This window comes from Fringilla coelebs (assembly GCF_963513975.1).
Source record: "Fringilla coelebs genome assembly, chromosome: 3".
Taxonomy (NCBI): Eukaryota; Metazoa; Chordata; class Aves; order Passeriformes; family Fringillidae; genus Fringilla; species Fringilla coelebs.
Window position 1 is genome coordinate 107,021,572 of NC_140030.1, and position 17,704 is coordinate 107,039,275.

The 17,704-nt window shown below is 43.4% G+C and overlaps 1 protein-coding gene across 2 annotated transcripts in view; it reads right to left on the reverse strand.

Moving 5' to 3' along the window:
- Positions 1 to 15,047, reverse strand: part of CNIH3 (cornichon family AMPA receptor auxiliary protein 3) — a gene marked incomplete at both ends in the record, with an annotated part of 44,265 nt that extends 29,218 nt beyond the window's left edge. For both annotated transcript variants that reach the window (XM_084203047.1, XM_084203046.1), the window contains one exon: positions 14,967 to 15,047. In XM_084203047.1, coding sequence (XP_084059173.1) covers positions 14,967 to 15,047 — 81 coding nt within the window. The remainder of the gene's footprint in view (positions 1 to 14,966) is intronic.
- Positions 15,048 to 17,704: the final 2,657 nt, after the last annotated feature.

Consider the following 17,704-nt stretch of genomic DNA (forward strand, 5'->3'; position numbering starts at 1 on the left):
AAGTCATGAAAATCTTAGTGTAATTTCTTCAGTATTTAAGCCAGATCCTAAGGCTTTTCCAATAGAAAGTCCAGTATGCAAATTCAAAAATGCTTAATCTCCATTCTGTAAACACAACTCAAAATTATTTCCTACCTACTAATGGAAATATAGAGGTATAATTGTACTGCTGTAAGTAAATACTGATTAAAATCCATAGAGGAAGGCTCTTTTGCTGAGAGCATGTGTGCACAAACATGCCAGCCTGCACTGCTATATTTACACCTCTGTTTTCCCCTGCATAGATAAAAACTATGCAAGTGAAAAAGAAGCAAAATTAAATAACACCCCAGCTCTATGCAGATGGACAAAAGCAATATTACTGCATCAGCTACATGAAATCAAATTTCCAAGCCTGCAGTGAGGTGCAGGGGAAACCACTAAGAATTAAGAATAACTCTTTGGCAGTCAGCCAAAACAGTCCACACCTATTAGTACAAGCATGAAAAACTCCATCCACCTTGTGAAAAAGCACAGAAATTTATCTTCAGGAATACAACCACACTGTACAAAGCTGTGAGTGCCTTGATTGGAAAGTCACTATGTCCATGGTACCAGTTATTATTGCAACACTGCAGATCACAGTTTAGAAAAGCAACCTGATTTCTGAATGTAAAGAATTCATGTTATTAATTTTGACAAAAGCACTAAAAAACCCTCAGCAACTGCAAAATTCTGTTGCGCACACAATGTTTCCAGAAGGATGATTTGACAAGCATCTATTGACAGATTTCTACAACTCATATAAAATGGGCTTTTAAAAATAATTTCATCTAACTGCAAGGTGAAACAGTTTTTACTGGCTAACAACAGGAACTCTGGTCACAGATTTCACTCACTCACCACAGATACTGAAATATCTTCCCCAGTCATCCTGAAACTGAGATGTCAACCCCCTCCTGCAGCAGAGAGACAAATGTCCCACTGATTCACCACAGACAGAGATGACCTGGGCTTTTATCACAACTTTATACCCACTCGCTGTCTTCCAGTCTACACCAGCTGAAATGCAGCCAAACAAAATTCAGCTGTGCACATAAAAAGTGCATTTTGTTAAGAGAAAGAAGACAAGCAGCAAGCTGTGCAGGAGGGATGATGCTAATATAGCTGTACAGAGCCTGCTTCTAAATAGGTTAATAGTTTTGCTCCCTGCAGCTAGAACACATTTCCAAACAGACGTCAAGCAGAGCAGGAATTTTTAAGGTGTGTCCAGACTGCCATCCTTCTTTCCCTCCCAAAGGATTTTATCATTTTGTTGTCACAATTCTTTTTTCCTTTTTTTTTTTCCTTACACCTTACTTTAGTGCATCCACTAAAGGAACCAGCTCGGAAACCAGCAGTGTTCTGTGAATCAAACACACTCCACACTCACCCCTCAGTGGGACACAAACACTTGCTACCAATAAGAAGAAAGAAACCCCCACATTTTCAATTAGCACCCAAACTGGTGAATACACCACATTGTTCTGAGCAGAATGGAAGCTTTTTTGGACACAGAGATGCAATACTTATGTTTAATTACATTCAGTGTGGTAGAAACTATTCTTCTACCTCAGCTGGCTGATGACTCCATGGGTCAGTGGTGAAGTTAATGTCAGGGTCTGAACCAAAGGCAGCAGGTATGGTTGGCATTCCCAAGCACTTGCACGTGTGCTCTTCTCTTTTTTCCAATAAAGTCTTACAGAGGATTTGACAGTGTTTCCCACCAGCCTCAAAGGCACAAAATGTATGCATCATTGTAGGCTGGGGGAAATACAGGTGGAATCTCTGCAGCAATAGGGAACAGAGTAAAAATCTCCCACACTCCTGGTGCTTTTGACACAAGTATGCCGCCAATATTCTCTTCATGCATATGGTTTCCTCCTCCTACATGCACTGGAGTATTTAATGTGGATTCCTTATAAAACAAACAGGTTTTTCAATTTAGATAACAAGATCAAAACCTTTTAAACATTTCAGTCTCTAACTGCTTCTGATCTGCTCAGTTCAGCACCAAAACCCCGAGATCAGTTATTCACAGAGCACCAGTGACATCAAACTGACGTGTTATTACTGGGAATCCTGTCACTTCTAAGTTAGGTATTAACTTGATGTGATGGTCAGGACTTGAAAAGCAAACAATCTGCTACAACAAGTATTCCCAGTCACAGCCACACATTCAGCAAACTAAGAAAAGGCATCACAGAGTCACAGAATGGGTCAGGATGGAAGGGACCACAGGATTTTCAACCTCCCTGCTCAAGCAGGGTCATCCCAGAGCACACATGGCACAGGATTGTGTCCACATGGTTCTGGAATATCTCCAGGGAGGGACACTCCACACCTCCTCTGGCCATTCTGTTCCAGTGCTTGGTGACTGCACAGGAAAGAAGTTCATCCTCACAGTCCTGCTGAACTTCCTGGGCATCACTTTCTGCCCACTGCCACTTGTCCTATTGACTGGCAACATAGAGAAGAGGCTGGCTCTGTCTTCTTGGCACTCTCCCTCAGATCCTGACAGACATCTGATGAGGTGCCCCCTCAGTTGTCCCTTCTTGAGGCAGAACAGGGCGAGCTCCCTCAGCCTTCCCTTGTAAGGGAGATGCTCCAGTGCCTTGATCAAAGCAAAGGTCATCGTAACAAAGTCATACAGATTCTTACACGAGCTTTTTCTTCTGTCCTGGAAAGGATGTGAACAAGGACCCCATCTGCAGATAAACTGAACAAGCATACGTATAAATTTAGGCCAAGACTTCACCCCTAGTCTTGATCTCTTCAATGGGGCAAGAGGAAATGATGGGAGTTTGGACCCAAGCTTTACAGCCGAGGTGTCAAACTCAGATCTCTGGCTCTGATTTGGGGAATATCTAGTGCAGATGAATTGGTTTGCAGATCCCCATCAACCAAGCAGGGGGAGATAAAAGCAGTGTGATTTTCTGTCCATGTCCAGGAGAGGCTGCAGAGCTCTACTTCCAGCACAAGAGATAGCTCTGCTTCGCCCTTGCTTCTCTTTATACTAAACTCCATATCAACTAAGAAAACACAGTAAGAAATTAAAGAACTCTGATGTCTTTCTCACAGCCTCTACATCACAGATGCATCACTACAGATTTGCACATCTGCTACTTGAATAGGCCAAATTCTTCACTATCCAGTTTTTTCCACACCAAACTGGGGACAGGCTAGACATGAGTTGGTGAAACACCTGTACAAGAGGCTGGCCAGGTGCAGAAGGGAGCAGGAAAGGTAGTCTGGTTACAGTGGACCAATAGCTGGTTTATTCTGTAGGGAAGCAAGAAAACTGCCTACCTTTGGAGGTGAGAGGGTTTATTCTTCTGCCCTTGGTTTTCCTCAAAATTACAGATAACCTCTAATCTATCTCACCTTAAATTCAGAGTGCTCCCGTGCAGTGTTTCTACTTATCTTTTAATTCTCATCAGAATTATAGTATGTGCAAGGAGAAACACACAGATGCATTACAGCCACAAAGCTCCATCTTCATAAATTATTCTCAAAATGAACTGAAGCACTTTTTGTATTACTTAACAGCTCAAAGCTGATAATCCAAAGCCAGGAATAAACAGACTGTTTCTGCAGAATAAATTCAGGGAGAGGATAGTAAACAGATGGGAAAATGTACCAAAATAGGTACAGCTAGAAAAAAATATTTGCCCCAAAGAAGACGGTAAGAGAATGAGATGAAAAGAGAAGATTCTTTTCAGTATCATTAGATAAAAGTCATGGGTGAGAGACTGGCCAGCTGGCTGGTGCTGTCTCTAAGCAAGTATCCAGTCTTATCACCACAACACAATTTGTTCTTTTCCTGAGCTTCCAAAGACTCCTACATATTGCTGCAAGCTATTATTTTGATATCTTAAAGTTCTGTTATGCTGATACATGCCTGGGAGAAGCATTACCTTCCTTTCCCCCACACACTCCTTAGTTTTCCTCTCATTGCTGCTATACTTTTTCCCCCCCTCTCGTGTGTTCTCCATTCCTACAAGTCCCAATTTATGCACATTCACCAAAACCCAGGAGTCACAAAAAGGAATGTGGGTTCTGTCACTAAAAAATCTGTCCAAGCATGTCACACATTACACCATACCCACACAGAAGACTCATGATAGGGGCTGTCCAAAAACATCCACCACCTGAATTAACCACACCTTCTGGCTTCAGGCAGCCTCCTCTGCTCAAATAATTGCCTCCCAAATGAGAATGAGAACACAGCAGTCTTCCCTCTTGTTAGTCCCCTTGCTCATACATGGATTTTCTTCCTCTCATTTCCTCTTTCCTTCACATCTTTCTCCCTGAAGTCCTCCCTCCTACAGTTCCATTTTCCCCCTTCCCACATCATTTCTATTCCCCATTGCCCACTCAGCAGTGGGGCTCTACTAAAGCTGTCTCAGAAAGAAGCCTGTGGGAGGCAGAAATTCTGCTGGATCTGTGCTTCCTGACTTTCAGGGGCACAGCAGGAGCCCAGCTGGACTGGCAAGAGGCAGGACAATGGAACGAGGGCTCTTCTAATGCAGGCAGCATCAGGCAGGGATGACCACATTAAAGACCTTCCCAAGTTTTCTTTCTTGGCCAAAAAGAGGCCAGGCAGAACTTGGAGGAAATAACTCCAAGGCCAAGGCACACATACAGATATGTGAAATGGCCTTCAGCCACACAGCTGTGTTTGCAGGGCTAAAACAAGGGGAAGCAATAAAGCAGCACTGGAGCTGTGGTTGCAGAAAAGAGGCAAGGGGAAGGGATACAACAATGTGTAAAAGTGATCAAAAATTGAGATTAAAAGAACAACACCCAAAAACATCCTCATCTCTTCATCCATGTTCTCATAAAACTCCTTAGTTTAATTACAGGAGCATGATTAAGGATAAAGATACATTTCAGCATAGCTCCAAACAGGCCTGTCACTTGGATGATCAGCAAATCAATTTTCTAAAGGATCTGTTAATAGTGTTTATATAATACTGAGGGAAGAACAACTCTGAAGCATATGCAATCAAATTGATTTCAGTGGAGCCTTCATTATGTTTGCTTATAAATGCCCATTCTGTGAATGCATAAAGAAATTTCTAGTTAGATGGTGATACAATGTGAACTATTTAGCCCAAACTCGTAGCGTGATAAAATAATAATGCAACAGAAGATTGACTAAACAATTACACACTTGAAACCATGACTCACACACAGCGTGAAGATGGTTGGCATTTAAATGCATTTAAAAAATCAAATGTCATTCTATTAAAAAAATGGTGCTTGTATCAACAATGCCTGGCACTTGCACACTATCTGGTATGAGATAATTGCAAGGGCTACAAATTACTAATTATTACCATTTTACTGTCCGTTTCCTTCATTCTTTAGGCTTTGGTTTCTCCAGCAATGTGCTTAGACTTCTGGATGTATTTTAAAAAACCCAACCTATATCTGACAGCTAGAATATGACATGACCTGCAAAAGCATAGAAATACAAAAGGAGCCAAGACCAACTCGGATTTTTCATGACCTGTTACATTGGTGAGGGAGTTGCAAGCTGTGTACAATGGGAGAACTGGTGATGGCACTACCTCTTCATCTCCCTCATGTTCTCCTTCATGCGCTCACATTATCAAAACTGGAGCCACAAGTTCAGCCCTCCTGCAGTATCTTGCTGAGAAAACCTACTTCCATTGTAAATGTTTTGTGATTTTAATGTAACTTTCCACAATGACAGTCCTAAAATAAATCCTTGCTTTATAGCAATACCTTTTCAATAGGAAGCTGAGAAAAACGTAGACTTTGGTCCTGCCTTCACAAAGTGCGCTGATGCCTCTCTGAATTTAAACACACCCTCTGTTCAAAGCCATTCCTTCTTGTTCTGTTCCTTGTAAAAAGTCCCTTCCCTAGCTCTCTTGTAGGCCCCATTCCAGTACTGAAAGGTGCTATAAGGTCTCCCTGGAGCCTTCTCTTCTCCAGGCTGAACAATTCCAATTCTTTCAGCCTTCTCAAGGCACTCCAAACCCCTGAGCATCTTCATGGAACTACTCTGGGCCCGCTCCAACAGCCACACTCTTCTTATGTTAGGGATTCCAGAGCTGGGCACAGCACTCCAGGAGGGATGTCAGGAGAGCAGAGTAGGGGGAGAATCCCCTCCCTTGACCTGCTGGTCACACCTCCTTTGATGCAGCCCAGGACATGTCTGGCTTTTTGGGCTGTGAGAACACATTTCCAGGTCATGCTGAGCTTCTCACCAACCAACACCCCTCAGTCCTGCTCAGGGCTGTTCTCCACCCATTCTCCACCTGTGTTTGGGGTTGTATTTATGCTTGGGGTTACCCTGACCCAGCTGCAGGATCTGGTCCTTGGCCTTGCTGAATGTCACAAGGCTCACACAGGCCCACCTCTGTCATCCTGTTCTTCTGAAGTTCTTCTAAGCCTTCTGATGTGTACATTTTTGTAATGGAGCTTCTCAGGCGCTTTCATGTAAATAATAATTGTTTTGCATTCCTTTCTGGAGGAAGAGAGAATTGATGAACTGTTAGTTTGACCAGTGTGGTTGGAGAAGTGGCAATTTCATCCTCCAATCCATGGTCACTTTTAGAATTCTATAAATATCAAGGTCCAGAAATAAACCAGCCTTTTTTTGCCTTGGACATCTCAGCGCGTGAGTGTCGTTCATTTCCGTGTCGTATTGTAACACACCTCTCCAGCTGTCAAGGTCCCTCTGGATGGCATCCCTTTCCACCCACGTGGTGACCACACCCCATGGCCTGGTGTCATTAAACCTGCCAAGGGTGACCTTGGTCCCACTTTCTGTGTCACCAGAGAGGTTGGACAGCACTGGTTCCAATTCCGACCCCCAAGGAACACCACTTGTCACTGTCTCAACAACAAGCTGCTGACCACAGCTCTGAGAGTGCAACTGTCCAGCTGATTCCTTATTCACTGAGTTATCCATCTGTCCAATCCATGTCTCTCCAGTTTAGAGGCAAGGATGTCACTCAGGACAGTGTCAAATGCTTTGCACAAGTCAAGGCAGATGACACCTCCTCCCTCCTCCATCAACACAGGTAACCCTGTTGTAAACGGTCACCAAATTTCTCTGTGTGATTTGCCCTAAGTAAGGCCATGCTGGCTGTCACCAACCATTTCTTTCTTTTCCATGTGCCTTAGCATGGCATCTAGGAGGATTTCTCCATGATCTTGCATTCAGTTTCCTGGGGTGGGTTCCACAGAAGTTAGACAAAACTTCTCTCAGGGGAATGCACCATGAGGACGATGTAAAAGTCAGAAGCTGCACCACAGAAATTCCAGCCATGTGTAAGAAAACAATGTTCACAGTGCAATGAGTAAAGTACTGAAACAAGTTCTCAGACTTGCAGAATCACAGAGTGGATCAGGTTGAAAGGGACCACAGTGGGTTTCCTGGTCCAACCTCCTGCTCAAGCAAGGTCACCCCAGAGCACACGGCACGGGATTGTGTCCACATGGTTCTGGAATATCTCCAGTGAGGGACACTCCACAGCTTCTCTGGGCAATCTTCCCAGTGCTCAGTTACCTGCAAGTAAAGAAGTTCTCCTTCATCTTCAGGTGGAACTTCCTGTGCATCAGCTTCTGCCCATTGCCTCTTGTCCTGTTGACTGGAACCACTCCAGAAGAGCCTGGTCCATCCTCTCCACAGCCTCCCTTCAGATACTGACATTGATGAGGTTCCCTCTCAAGGCAGAACAGGCCCAGCTCCCTCTGCCTTTCCTCAGAAGGGAGAGGCTCCAGGACCTTGATCTTCTTCATAGCCCTCCACTGGACCTGCTCCAGCAGCTCCACGTCTCTCTTGTACTGAGGAGCCCAGAACTGGGCACAGCTGTCCAGATGTGCCTCACCAGGGCTGAGCAGAGGGGCAGGATCACGGACCTTGACCTGCTGACAAGAGTTTTCCTAATGCATCCCAGGATACCATTCATCTTCTTGGCCACAAGGACAAACTGCTGGCCCAGGGACAGCTTGCTGTCCAGCCAGGTCCTTCTCCATAGAGCTGCTCTCCAGCAGCTTGGCCCCCAGCCTGTACAGGTGCCTGGGGTTATTCCTCCAAGATGCAGGACCCTGAATTTGCCCTTGCTGAACTTCAGGCAGTTCTTCTCTCCCCATCTCTCCATCCTGCCGAGGTCCTTCTGAAGGCTGCAGAGCCCTCTGGCGTATCAGCCACTCCTCCCAGCCTGGTGTCACCAGTGACCTTGCTGAGGAGCATCTGCCCCTTCACCCAAGTCATGGATGGGTAAGCTAAACAACACTGGGCTCAGCATCAACCCTTAGGGGACACCACCAGTGACAGGCCTCTCCTGTGCCATGGGTCACAGCCCTCTGACAGCTGCCATTCAGCCAGCTCCAAATCCAGCCCACTGTCCACTCGTCCACTCCACACTTCCTGAGTTTGCCTGTGAGGATGTTGTGAGAGACAGGGAGGAAAGTCTTGCTGAAGTCCAGGTGGACAATATCCACAGCTCTCCCCTCATCCATCCAGGCAGTGTTTCATCTCTCCACCCATGGAGAGTTCACAAGTGATCAGGACAGGACCTTGAGCAGCCTGGCCTAACTTTGAAATCAGGCCTGCCTTGAAGAAGAGATTTGACTGGATGATTTCCTAGATTCCTTCCAATCAAAATTATTCCATTAACCTTTTACCATTTCTTTTAACAGGAACAAGGCATTTCTGAAGTTGTAATTACTATCAAGGAATACAGGAACCATTCTGTTAATAAAATTGCTTCTTGCTCTCGGCACACCATCACAGTCACAAGTTGAATTTTTAACGGGGAACTTCCAACTGTGAAACCCTGGAAGGTGACCTAGTAAATCAAACAGTATTTGACATTCTTCTGCCTTTACCCCATCAGCTGACTCTGCCCTGTGACTTTAGGTGACTCTTCTCAGAGTGGAAATAAAAATAATTCTTACCTGTTTCACGTGGGAGAGATACTTTGCTTCTGCAGAAATTGGAAGTGTTTTCCAAACTATCATCACCAGTAAACCTCCCAGTATCCCCAGACCTAGTTCCATTTCCTGGTAGAGTCACCTCCAGCTGTCAGCAGCCACACTGGTTATAAACGAGGGGCATGTCACAGGCACTGACAAAGAGGAATGGGTCAAACAGATGTCTGTTATCTGTATGGAAAACATTCTCTGCTGAGCTTCCTCCTCCTTCTGAAAAATACTTTGCTAAAAGGATATTTATGTTGGGGTGAGGCTAATCCACTAAGCCAGAGGTCCGAAGGCTGAATTCAATGTTTTAAATTTGATTTAATGTAGTATGTGGTGGCTGAATAAACAAACACATGTAATGAGCTATAAACTCAAGCCTCCGACTCAGTCTAAGAGTTTTACTCATGGTTTAATAAAATATGACAGCTATATTGCCTTGCTTATTAACAAGCATAGCAGTTACTTAAAAGCACTAGAAATACATTCTTTACCAATTTGGATATAAATCCCTCTAGTAAGTAGATTTTACAACTAATCCTAAGACCAAAAACCCCTCAGATATGTGACAACCAAATAACATTTAAATAGCTCTCTGCACATATTGTGGGAGGCACAAGACTCCACAGAATAATTTATTTTACACAGATAATGGAGTCACTGTGACTTGTGAGGCATCCAGAATTACAGCCAGTGGCAAACACACCCAATTTAAAATCTTTCTCCAAATAAATCTCATCATGACAATTCAAGCATACACAGAGATCCTGCTTAAGTCTGTGCTGGAGCCCACAGACTGACTTCTATGATCTTTTTAATTATTATTTAAGCATGGCAAGGTTAATAAACTGAGATACACCTCTTTCCCAATATAAAAAATACAGTTTGCTCCACAGCCTGTGCTGCCTGGCCTAATATCTGCCTGTCAGCATTAATGTGACAAACTTCTGAAAGAAAAGTTGTAAGGGAACTGTCAAGCTATGTTATAGCCAGGGCAATCTGGCTGTGCTCTGTCTTTAAAAAGAGTGGAAATATCAGACTCATTCCTTAAACTGTCCTGACTATAAAACCTTGAGGGACAATGTGCTTAGCTGCTTAGGCAAGAAAAGACATTTTCAAGAAATATGTATAACACACAGCAATAGCATTTGTGCTCCCCTTCATCAAGCCTTAATCTGATTTTATTTTTAAGCACATAATTATCCAACATTCTCAGAGAAATGCATTAATGACTCATTAGAGAGCTGAACTTCAATGTCTGAAAAGAATTCAGGTTTGACCAAAAGTCTGTAAGGAAATTACTTTCTTTTCAAGATAGGCTCTAAAGCATTGCAGAGAGGTTAAATTGAGATGGCTGATAGCCTTCACCAGAGAGAAGCACAGGTTCAAGTCAGATCACAGATCCCTTTACAGGTTTCAGGTAGGACAGAGCTCTCCTCCAAACCTAAGTTACAGAAACAACAAGACACAGATACACAGAGAACATTGATAAATCAGCACACAGTTTGTGACCAAAGTGTTCTGCTCAACTGAATTTGCTATCAAGCCAACCTTATGTATCTTCAAATTTAAGGCTGTACAATTTATCAAAAATTAGGCTAGGAATTTTATGAGGAAGCCTAAGTAAGTCAGACACCAAATACTCATCAAATTCTACATCCATTACTCTTTGAGAGCTTTTGAATTTTTTTACCTGAGCTATTGAAACTTGAGGGCTTAATAAAATACAGTCCACATCACCAGGATGCTGCAGTGACAAAAACCAGAAGTGGCAACATCTTACATGTGTTTAGCACCTTCTGTCAGAAAGCAAAGACATTTCAGGAATAGTCTTAAATAAAGTGACAGGCAGTACTTGCAGTTTAGTTCTCACACTTAGCAAATGAGAAAACAAGGCACAGATAACTCAAAGTATCTGATAAACATAACACACAAAGCCATTAGCAGAAACAACACTGAATACAGATCACAAGGGCTTAATTCCCTGGTGTTTGCAAAGAAAAAAGGATGCTTTGATTAAAACTACAAGTCAATCTTTGCGTATAACACTCTGTTCAGTCACAGTCTACCACTGTTTTTAATTATACTTGTGAACTTGAAAATGTTAAGAGAAGCCAAAGTTATATTAAGGTAGTTTATTAAGATTAATACTATCCAAAAGAAAAAAATAAGGTGGTGTGGGGAGCATAAACCAAAAAAGCTCCATCCTCTGCTGCTTTATTCTCCTTATGCTTGGCTCAAGTGGCTGCCATCACTTTCAACACACTCTGCTCTTGTTGTGCCAAAGGGCTGTTCCTGGATTCATCTGTGTTCTCAACTATATCAAAATACTCCAAAAAGCATCCAGTGTGGCACAACTTCTCAGACTGGCACTGTCAATTTTTTTACTGGCATGATACTTTCTGGCAATCTTTAGGTTATGAAGCAGTAACATGCAAAGATATGCTTGTACAGCTTGAAAAAGAGATGGCCCACCACGGATTCTTGGTACTTATGAATTGTTTTGCCATGTTATTATAAGATGGACCACTTGGAAAAGCTCTTTTCTTAAAGTTTTCCTTTAAATAACAAATCTCAAAGCAAGTCTTTTCATCTTAAAAAATCACCAGAAGGGAAGGACTCAGATTACTCAAAACCAATATGCTTTAAGAGAACATAGGGCTGCAGGACTCAACACAAGCACATCCCCTTTTTTAACTGAGGAGAAATAAGGCACAACTCGGTCAACTTCAGTTAACTTCACTTAAGACACAACTCAGCAGAGCTACACTAGAAATGAATGTGGTGTGTCAAGTCTTGTTGGGAGTTCAAACAGACTTGATGCAGCTCAGTTCAATGTTAACAAGAAGCTAAAATCTTTGTTCAAGATAATTTAGGAATGGAATGAAACTGATCAGTAAAAAGCAGTATATAAAGAAGAGCTGAGGACAACAAAACAAAGTGCCTGTGATAGTTAGTAGGAAGACTAACACCCTTCTTGACCTTACAACAAGATCAGATGAGAATATCAAATTATGTAGTTAGTAGAGCAAATTCTGCTGTTGTATCTCTCATATATCTCACTTTTCTATAGGGTGTTTCTAATACTGTGACATTACACCTAGAGGTAATGTGGTCACTGAACAACCTACATGCTGTAAAAATTCCTGCACCACAGGTTTAATGCAGGTTCCTGTCACATTGGTTTAATGCAGTACATGAAGATTTTCAAGTCTTTTTCTTCCATTTAATATATATGAGTGAAAATACAACAATAATGCATTAAAATAATTCTTGTGCAGAGCTTAAACAAATGTTTCTGATAATATCTAATTTGGTTTTCTTGGGAGGTTTTTTTATGACAGACACCTCTGGCTACCTATACAAGAAAATCACTCAGAAGAAGGAAAAAAATTACAATGTATTCCAGGTGTCTGGAGGACTGTGTGCATTTTGTTCACAATTCCTTTAAAGTGCTCTGATCAGCTTTCCTATCTGCTTCCAAAGAGTAAGAAGCACAGGAATGTACAGACAGTCTAACTTCTTAGAGGAAAGGCACCAGGAAAGCACAGGGTCCAAAAATAAAAATCCTCATCTTACTCTCTTGTTTTGGTTGTACAGTTTTTATTAAACTTATTAGATCAATATGAATGAAACTCATAATTCATCCGACTTGCCAGCAGGAAGAAAACAAAGTTTTATTTGATCTGTTGTTAAATCATTCCAGATATATGCCCAAACCTCATTCAGCTTCAGGTGAGAACAATATTAAGTCCAAATGCAACTGTTTTTTCTTATACTTTAAAATAATTTACAAAATATAAATTCTTATTCTCAGAAATCTTCCAAAGTGATAGGACTCTCAGATTATTCATCAACTTATTCTTAGCAGCAGAATGTCTTAAAAAAATAAACAGAACAGTATAATTATTGGAACACTCCTCTGCCATTATTAGCATCCATGTGCAATATATTTACTGTCCCTTACCAGTATATTATAGTGGAAGAAAAATCAGGTCACAGGGAAGGAGTAGGAGTTTTGTTTCTTGGGAAGATTTTCACTACTGAGATGTTTAAGGTGAAAGAAACTCCTATGACTCAATACATAACTTAGAGAAGAAACCAGAATGTACCAGTTCTTAGAGAAAGGATAATAAAAATGCTTGTGCTCAGTGTACATGGATAACATGGACACCTAAAAGTTTATTTTGGCAGGGTGTAAAATCTGTTATTCTATGACTTTCCTTCACAAGCCATGTATTTTAATAGGATTTTTCTATTTACTTGAAAAGATAGGGCCAATTCTTTCTCTCTTACAAGAGAAGAGCATTTCCAGCCATTTTCCATTTCAATCCTTCAAAAATTTTTCGACAGATGTAAGAAACATGCAGCATAAACATAAGTGTATCAAGAAAAGGTTTTCTTTTCTAGTTGCCTTTACAGAGCTCTTGTACTGAGGGATTGCTCTTCATGAGTTCATAAAATGAAAGTTAAAAAAATGCTTCACTAAGAGTAAATTTGCAGTAACTGCACCCATTTACGGGAGAATTATTTGTCAGATTTGCTACAAATCCTTTATGAATTCACAAGACATCAACTCCAGACTCAAAAAAAGAGGGCACAGTGACAGACTTCAAACACATAAAACAACCATTAAAATTGCTGCAGTTTAATTTGTAGCTAGAGATTCAAAGGAGAACACACTTCTAACTCTAACCCCCTTGAGGAAGCTGTGGAATTCTCACTTTTGGAGACCTAAAGGTTTGCAGAAGAGGAGGAGAGAAAACATGAGTAATAATCTAAATTTTACTACTCCTTTTTTCAGAGTAGTGCAGTAGCTGGCTGCTAGAGATTCTTTCCAGCCTTGCAGTGCTTGACATCATAACAGCACTTGGCACTACCATCACACCTTTGTGGTTTCCTTAATAAAAAACTAATAAAAAAAGAACTTGTAACAGTCCCACGAAGAGTACAAAATAATTAAATTTCAAAGCATTCTTGCAACAGAAGGATTTCTTTCACAGTGCCAATACAACTAAGCTAGCAGCTTTACTTCCATTTCAATAAAAATAAATCCTGCAGCTCCCTTGCTTGTTAGTCAAAGGAGGGTTTTTCTTTTAATCATACTCCATCAGGTAGCTGTAGAAGCATCCATGAGACTCACTCAATATTCCAGCTTACCCTGTTCCATCCTGGATGCTTACAGCACGGAGTTATCGTGTAGCACACACGAAGTGTATTTAATTCTAAAATGTGTAACAGTTCAAAAGAATTGCAAGTTATGCATTAGAATGATCTCACATCTTCCGAGTTACACGTTTACGCCTACCACAGACACCCAGCGGACAGCACGGAACGAGCACCAGCCCTGTGGAGTGAAATTGACCAAGGCGGACCACAAGATGCGGGTCATGTATCAGAAGGACGAGAGAGTTTCCCACCCAACTTTTTAGGAAGTTATTAAGGGAAAACACCGTATCTGCCTCATCAGACACGGGGCGGTTTCCCCGTCACAGCGCTCTGTTCACAGGCAAGAGAAGCAGATGATGTTACCTGGAGAGCGCCGAACTCCGCCAGCAGCGCGGGGCCGGGGCAGCGCTCCCGGCAGCGGGGACCGAGGGGCCACAGCCCCTGAGGGGCCACAGACAGAGCCCGAGGGGCCACAGACAGAGCCAGAGGTGCCACAGCCCCCGAGGTGCCACAGACAGAGCCCGAGGGGCCACAGCCCCCGAGGTGCCACAGACAGAGCCCGGGCTGCCACATCCCCGTGGCCGCGGCTCCGTGCGCTCCCAGCAGTGTGATTGATACACACCGTCCCCCACGCCGAGGTCTCACGGCGAGCTCCGTCCGCGCTGGCCCCACCGCGGGACGCTGCGCCCCGGCTGCCCGGGCCAGGGGCTGCTCGCCCCCGCCGCCTCAGCCCGCCCCGCTCCCTCACGGCACCGGGACCCTTCGCACCGCGGCCGGAGCCGCCTCCAGCGCGGGGGCTGCGGGGCCGGGGTACTCACATGCCAGATGGCGAAGAAGATGAGGGCGGCGCACAGGACCAGCGACAGCATGTAGCAGAAGGCGGCGAAGGTGAAGGCCATGGCGGGGAGAGCCCTCCGCGCCCCCCTCCGCCGGGCGGGAGGTGCCGGCGGGCGAGCGGCGACCCCCGGAGCGGCGGCGCGGCGAGCGGAGCGGGCAGCGCCTCACGCAGCCGGGGCCGGGCGGCCGCCGCCCCCCGCAGCCGCGCCGGGCCCGCCCCGACCCCCGCAACGCCCCCGGCCCGGCCCGGCCCGGCCCCTCGGCCGCGATCCGCTCCCCGCGGAGGCTCCACCCGGGGCGGGTCCCCCCGGCGGGATGCGCGGCGGGTCCGGGGCTCGGCGGAGCGCGGCCGGCCGGGGGCTCCGCTGCCGCTGGAGCGTCTGCAGGCAGAGAGAGCCGCGTGTTCCTGACTGAAATCCTGTCACGACAGCGCGAGAGGAAGGAGCGTAGGCTGGGATCAGTTCGGGCCAAATCTTGAGAAGATAATTATGTGCCTGAACTTGAAGTGCTTTGATGGGGGTTTTTTAAAGTTTTTTGGGTTTTTTTCCTTTCAGGGACAGCTAAAGCGGGTGAAGCATTCCCCAGACTCAGTGGGCGGACCAGCGGCGGAGTGTCCATGCTCTGAGGCAGGGGGGACAGGAACCCAGCCCAAGAGCTCATGAACCAAAGCAGAGTAGCTGAGCAAAGCAGCATCAGTCTGCCCTTTCCCATCAGCTGAAAAAGGCATTTACTGTTGGAATAAATGAATAAAGCATTTCTTAACTGTCACTGCTTTCAGGTATATGCAATATCCAAATTGTTGAAGTACATATGTAAAATAACAAAGGAAGAGCAAGCTCCTGCCTTCTCTTATTTTTAATGGATGGATCCATTAGTACCTTGTCTTTAACAGCATCCACAGTGTCTCCAGACACAACTTAGCTGTTTCTGCAGATCTGGTTTAGATTTACCATCAAAAGTTCTTACACTTCTTTGGAGCACATTAGCTAGCACAATAGAGCAGGTTTGCAAGCAAAAAGTTTTCAGGGGAAAATACCAGAGACGCATCAGAAATCCCATTTGAAAACATCTTGAAAACCGTGGATGAAAGTTATGTATTTGAAGCATCCTTACAAAACAGAACATTTTTTTAAAATTCATTTATTTTATGGATTAAAGGGATGCAGCAACAACACTGTTTAGAAATTTGCCAGTGGTCACCTGTGAAAGTCAGACTTCATGGCACACGAGAACATAAGTCCATCAAAGCCAAGTCCAGTGGAAGCTTTCTTTGTAAATGTTTCCAATATATTTTTGTTTAAAAGTACAGTATATTATTTGTAACATAATAACCACTTTTATCCTAGGGAAAGAGTGTTGATTTGAATCAAGAGTCAAGGCCAGTAATTAATAAACCAATCAGGAATAAACTGATGGATCTAACCTTTCATAATTGAGCTGCTCCAGACTGTACGTGTGGTCTGATGTTTTAATTAAGAAGGACAGGACATTGCAAATAGAAATGAGATTTATGTTACACAGGGATGCAGTAAACCTATTTATTGTAATTCTCTAACCTTTTAATTTTTTGAAATCCTGTAGAGCATGTACTTGTGGATGTAAATGGTTTGTTTATAACCATACCTTTTGAAAAGAACAGTGAAGGAGGTGCAGGAGTCATCCTTGGAAATATTTATTTATTTTGCCATGGTTACTTTAATATCTGGATATATATTACCCATGCTAAGATTCAACACAGAAAACACCTGACGCTTCTAAGAAAATGAAAATAAAACATTTCTTTCTGGAGCATTTCTATGTATACACCTCCACAAATATATATGCATAAATATGAAAAATATAAATTTACTATAGCTATCATAAAAGACTGAAACAGAAACAACCCTTAAATCTCAGTCTAGCACCACACTCCAAGGTGAATATTCCCCTGTTTTTCACTCTCATCTTCATTAATATTCCAGCTATTTATTTGGAGCTCTTCAAGGAGCACACTGGAAAAACACTTGTTTCTGATTTTGCAAGGAGACAGTTCCACAGCCAAAGACTTCCCAGATCACAGAGGCTTCCCTGATACTGACTTTGAAACACACATTGCCCCTAGCCATATTGCTAGCCATTAATCACTGCTAGTGGCTGTCAAATTACAAAAGATTCTGACATACACTGAAGGCAAGAAATCCATAAAGATGCATTTAGAACTTTTTTGTCTTACTGAGTTCTTCTTACATAACACCGTGAGAATACCTTAAGTATCCTCAGATGTTTAAGCCATGGAGAGTGATGGAAAGACATACCCCTCGCTCAGCACATCTCTGATTTGCACTCAGAGATTTGTCTGAGTAATCACAAAAAAATCTTCCTTATCTCCATCTCGTTACAAACTCATTACAGCTCTCTGTGGTGTGAGGACCTCACAGCAGGGAGCTGTTTCTTTGTCATTTATGAATGAGACTACTGCAAATTGTGAAGCAAAAGGTGAAAATAATATGGATGTGCCTGACTATTTTCTCCCTGGTTTAAGCCCCCGTGAGCACAGCGGGAACGCCGGTCTGTCTATTAGCTCCTCGTGCACTTCCATGGTCTTGGTCCTAACCTTCAAATAAACTAATGGACTTGATCTGAGCTGCATGAGAAATTACAGTCCAGCACCCAGCTGAGCTCCTTTGAAATGATGTACAGCACAGCAGCCAGGATGGAGGGAGAGGGAGCTGAGACTGCA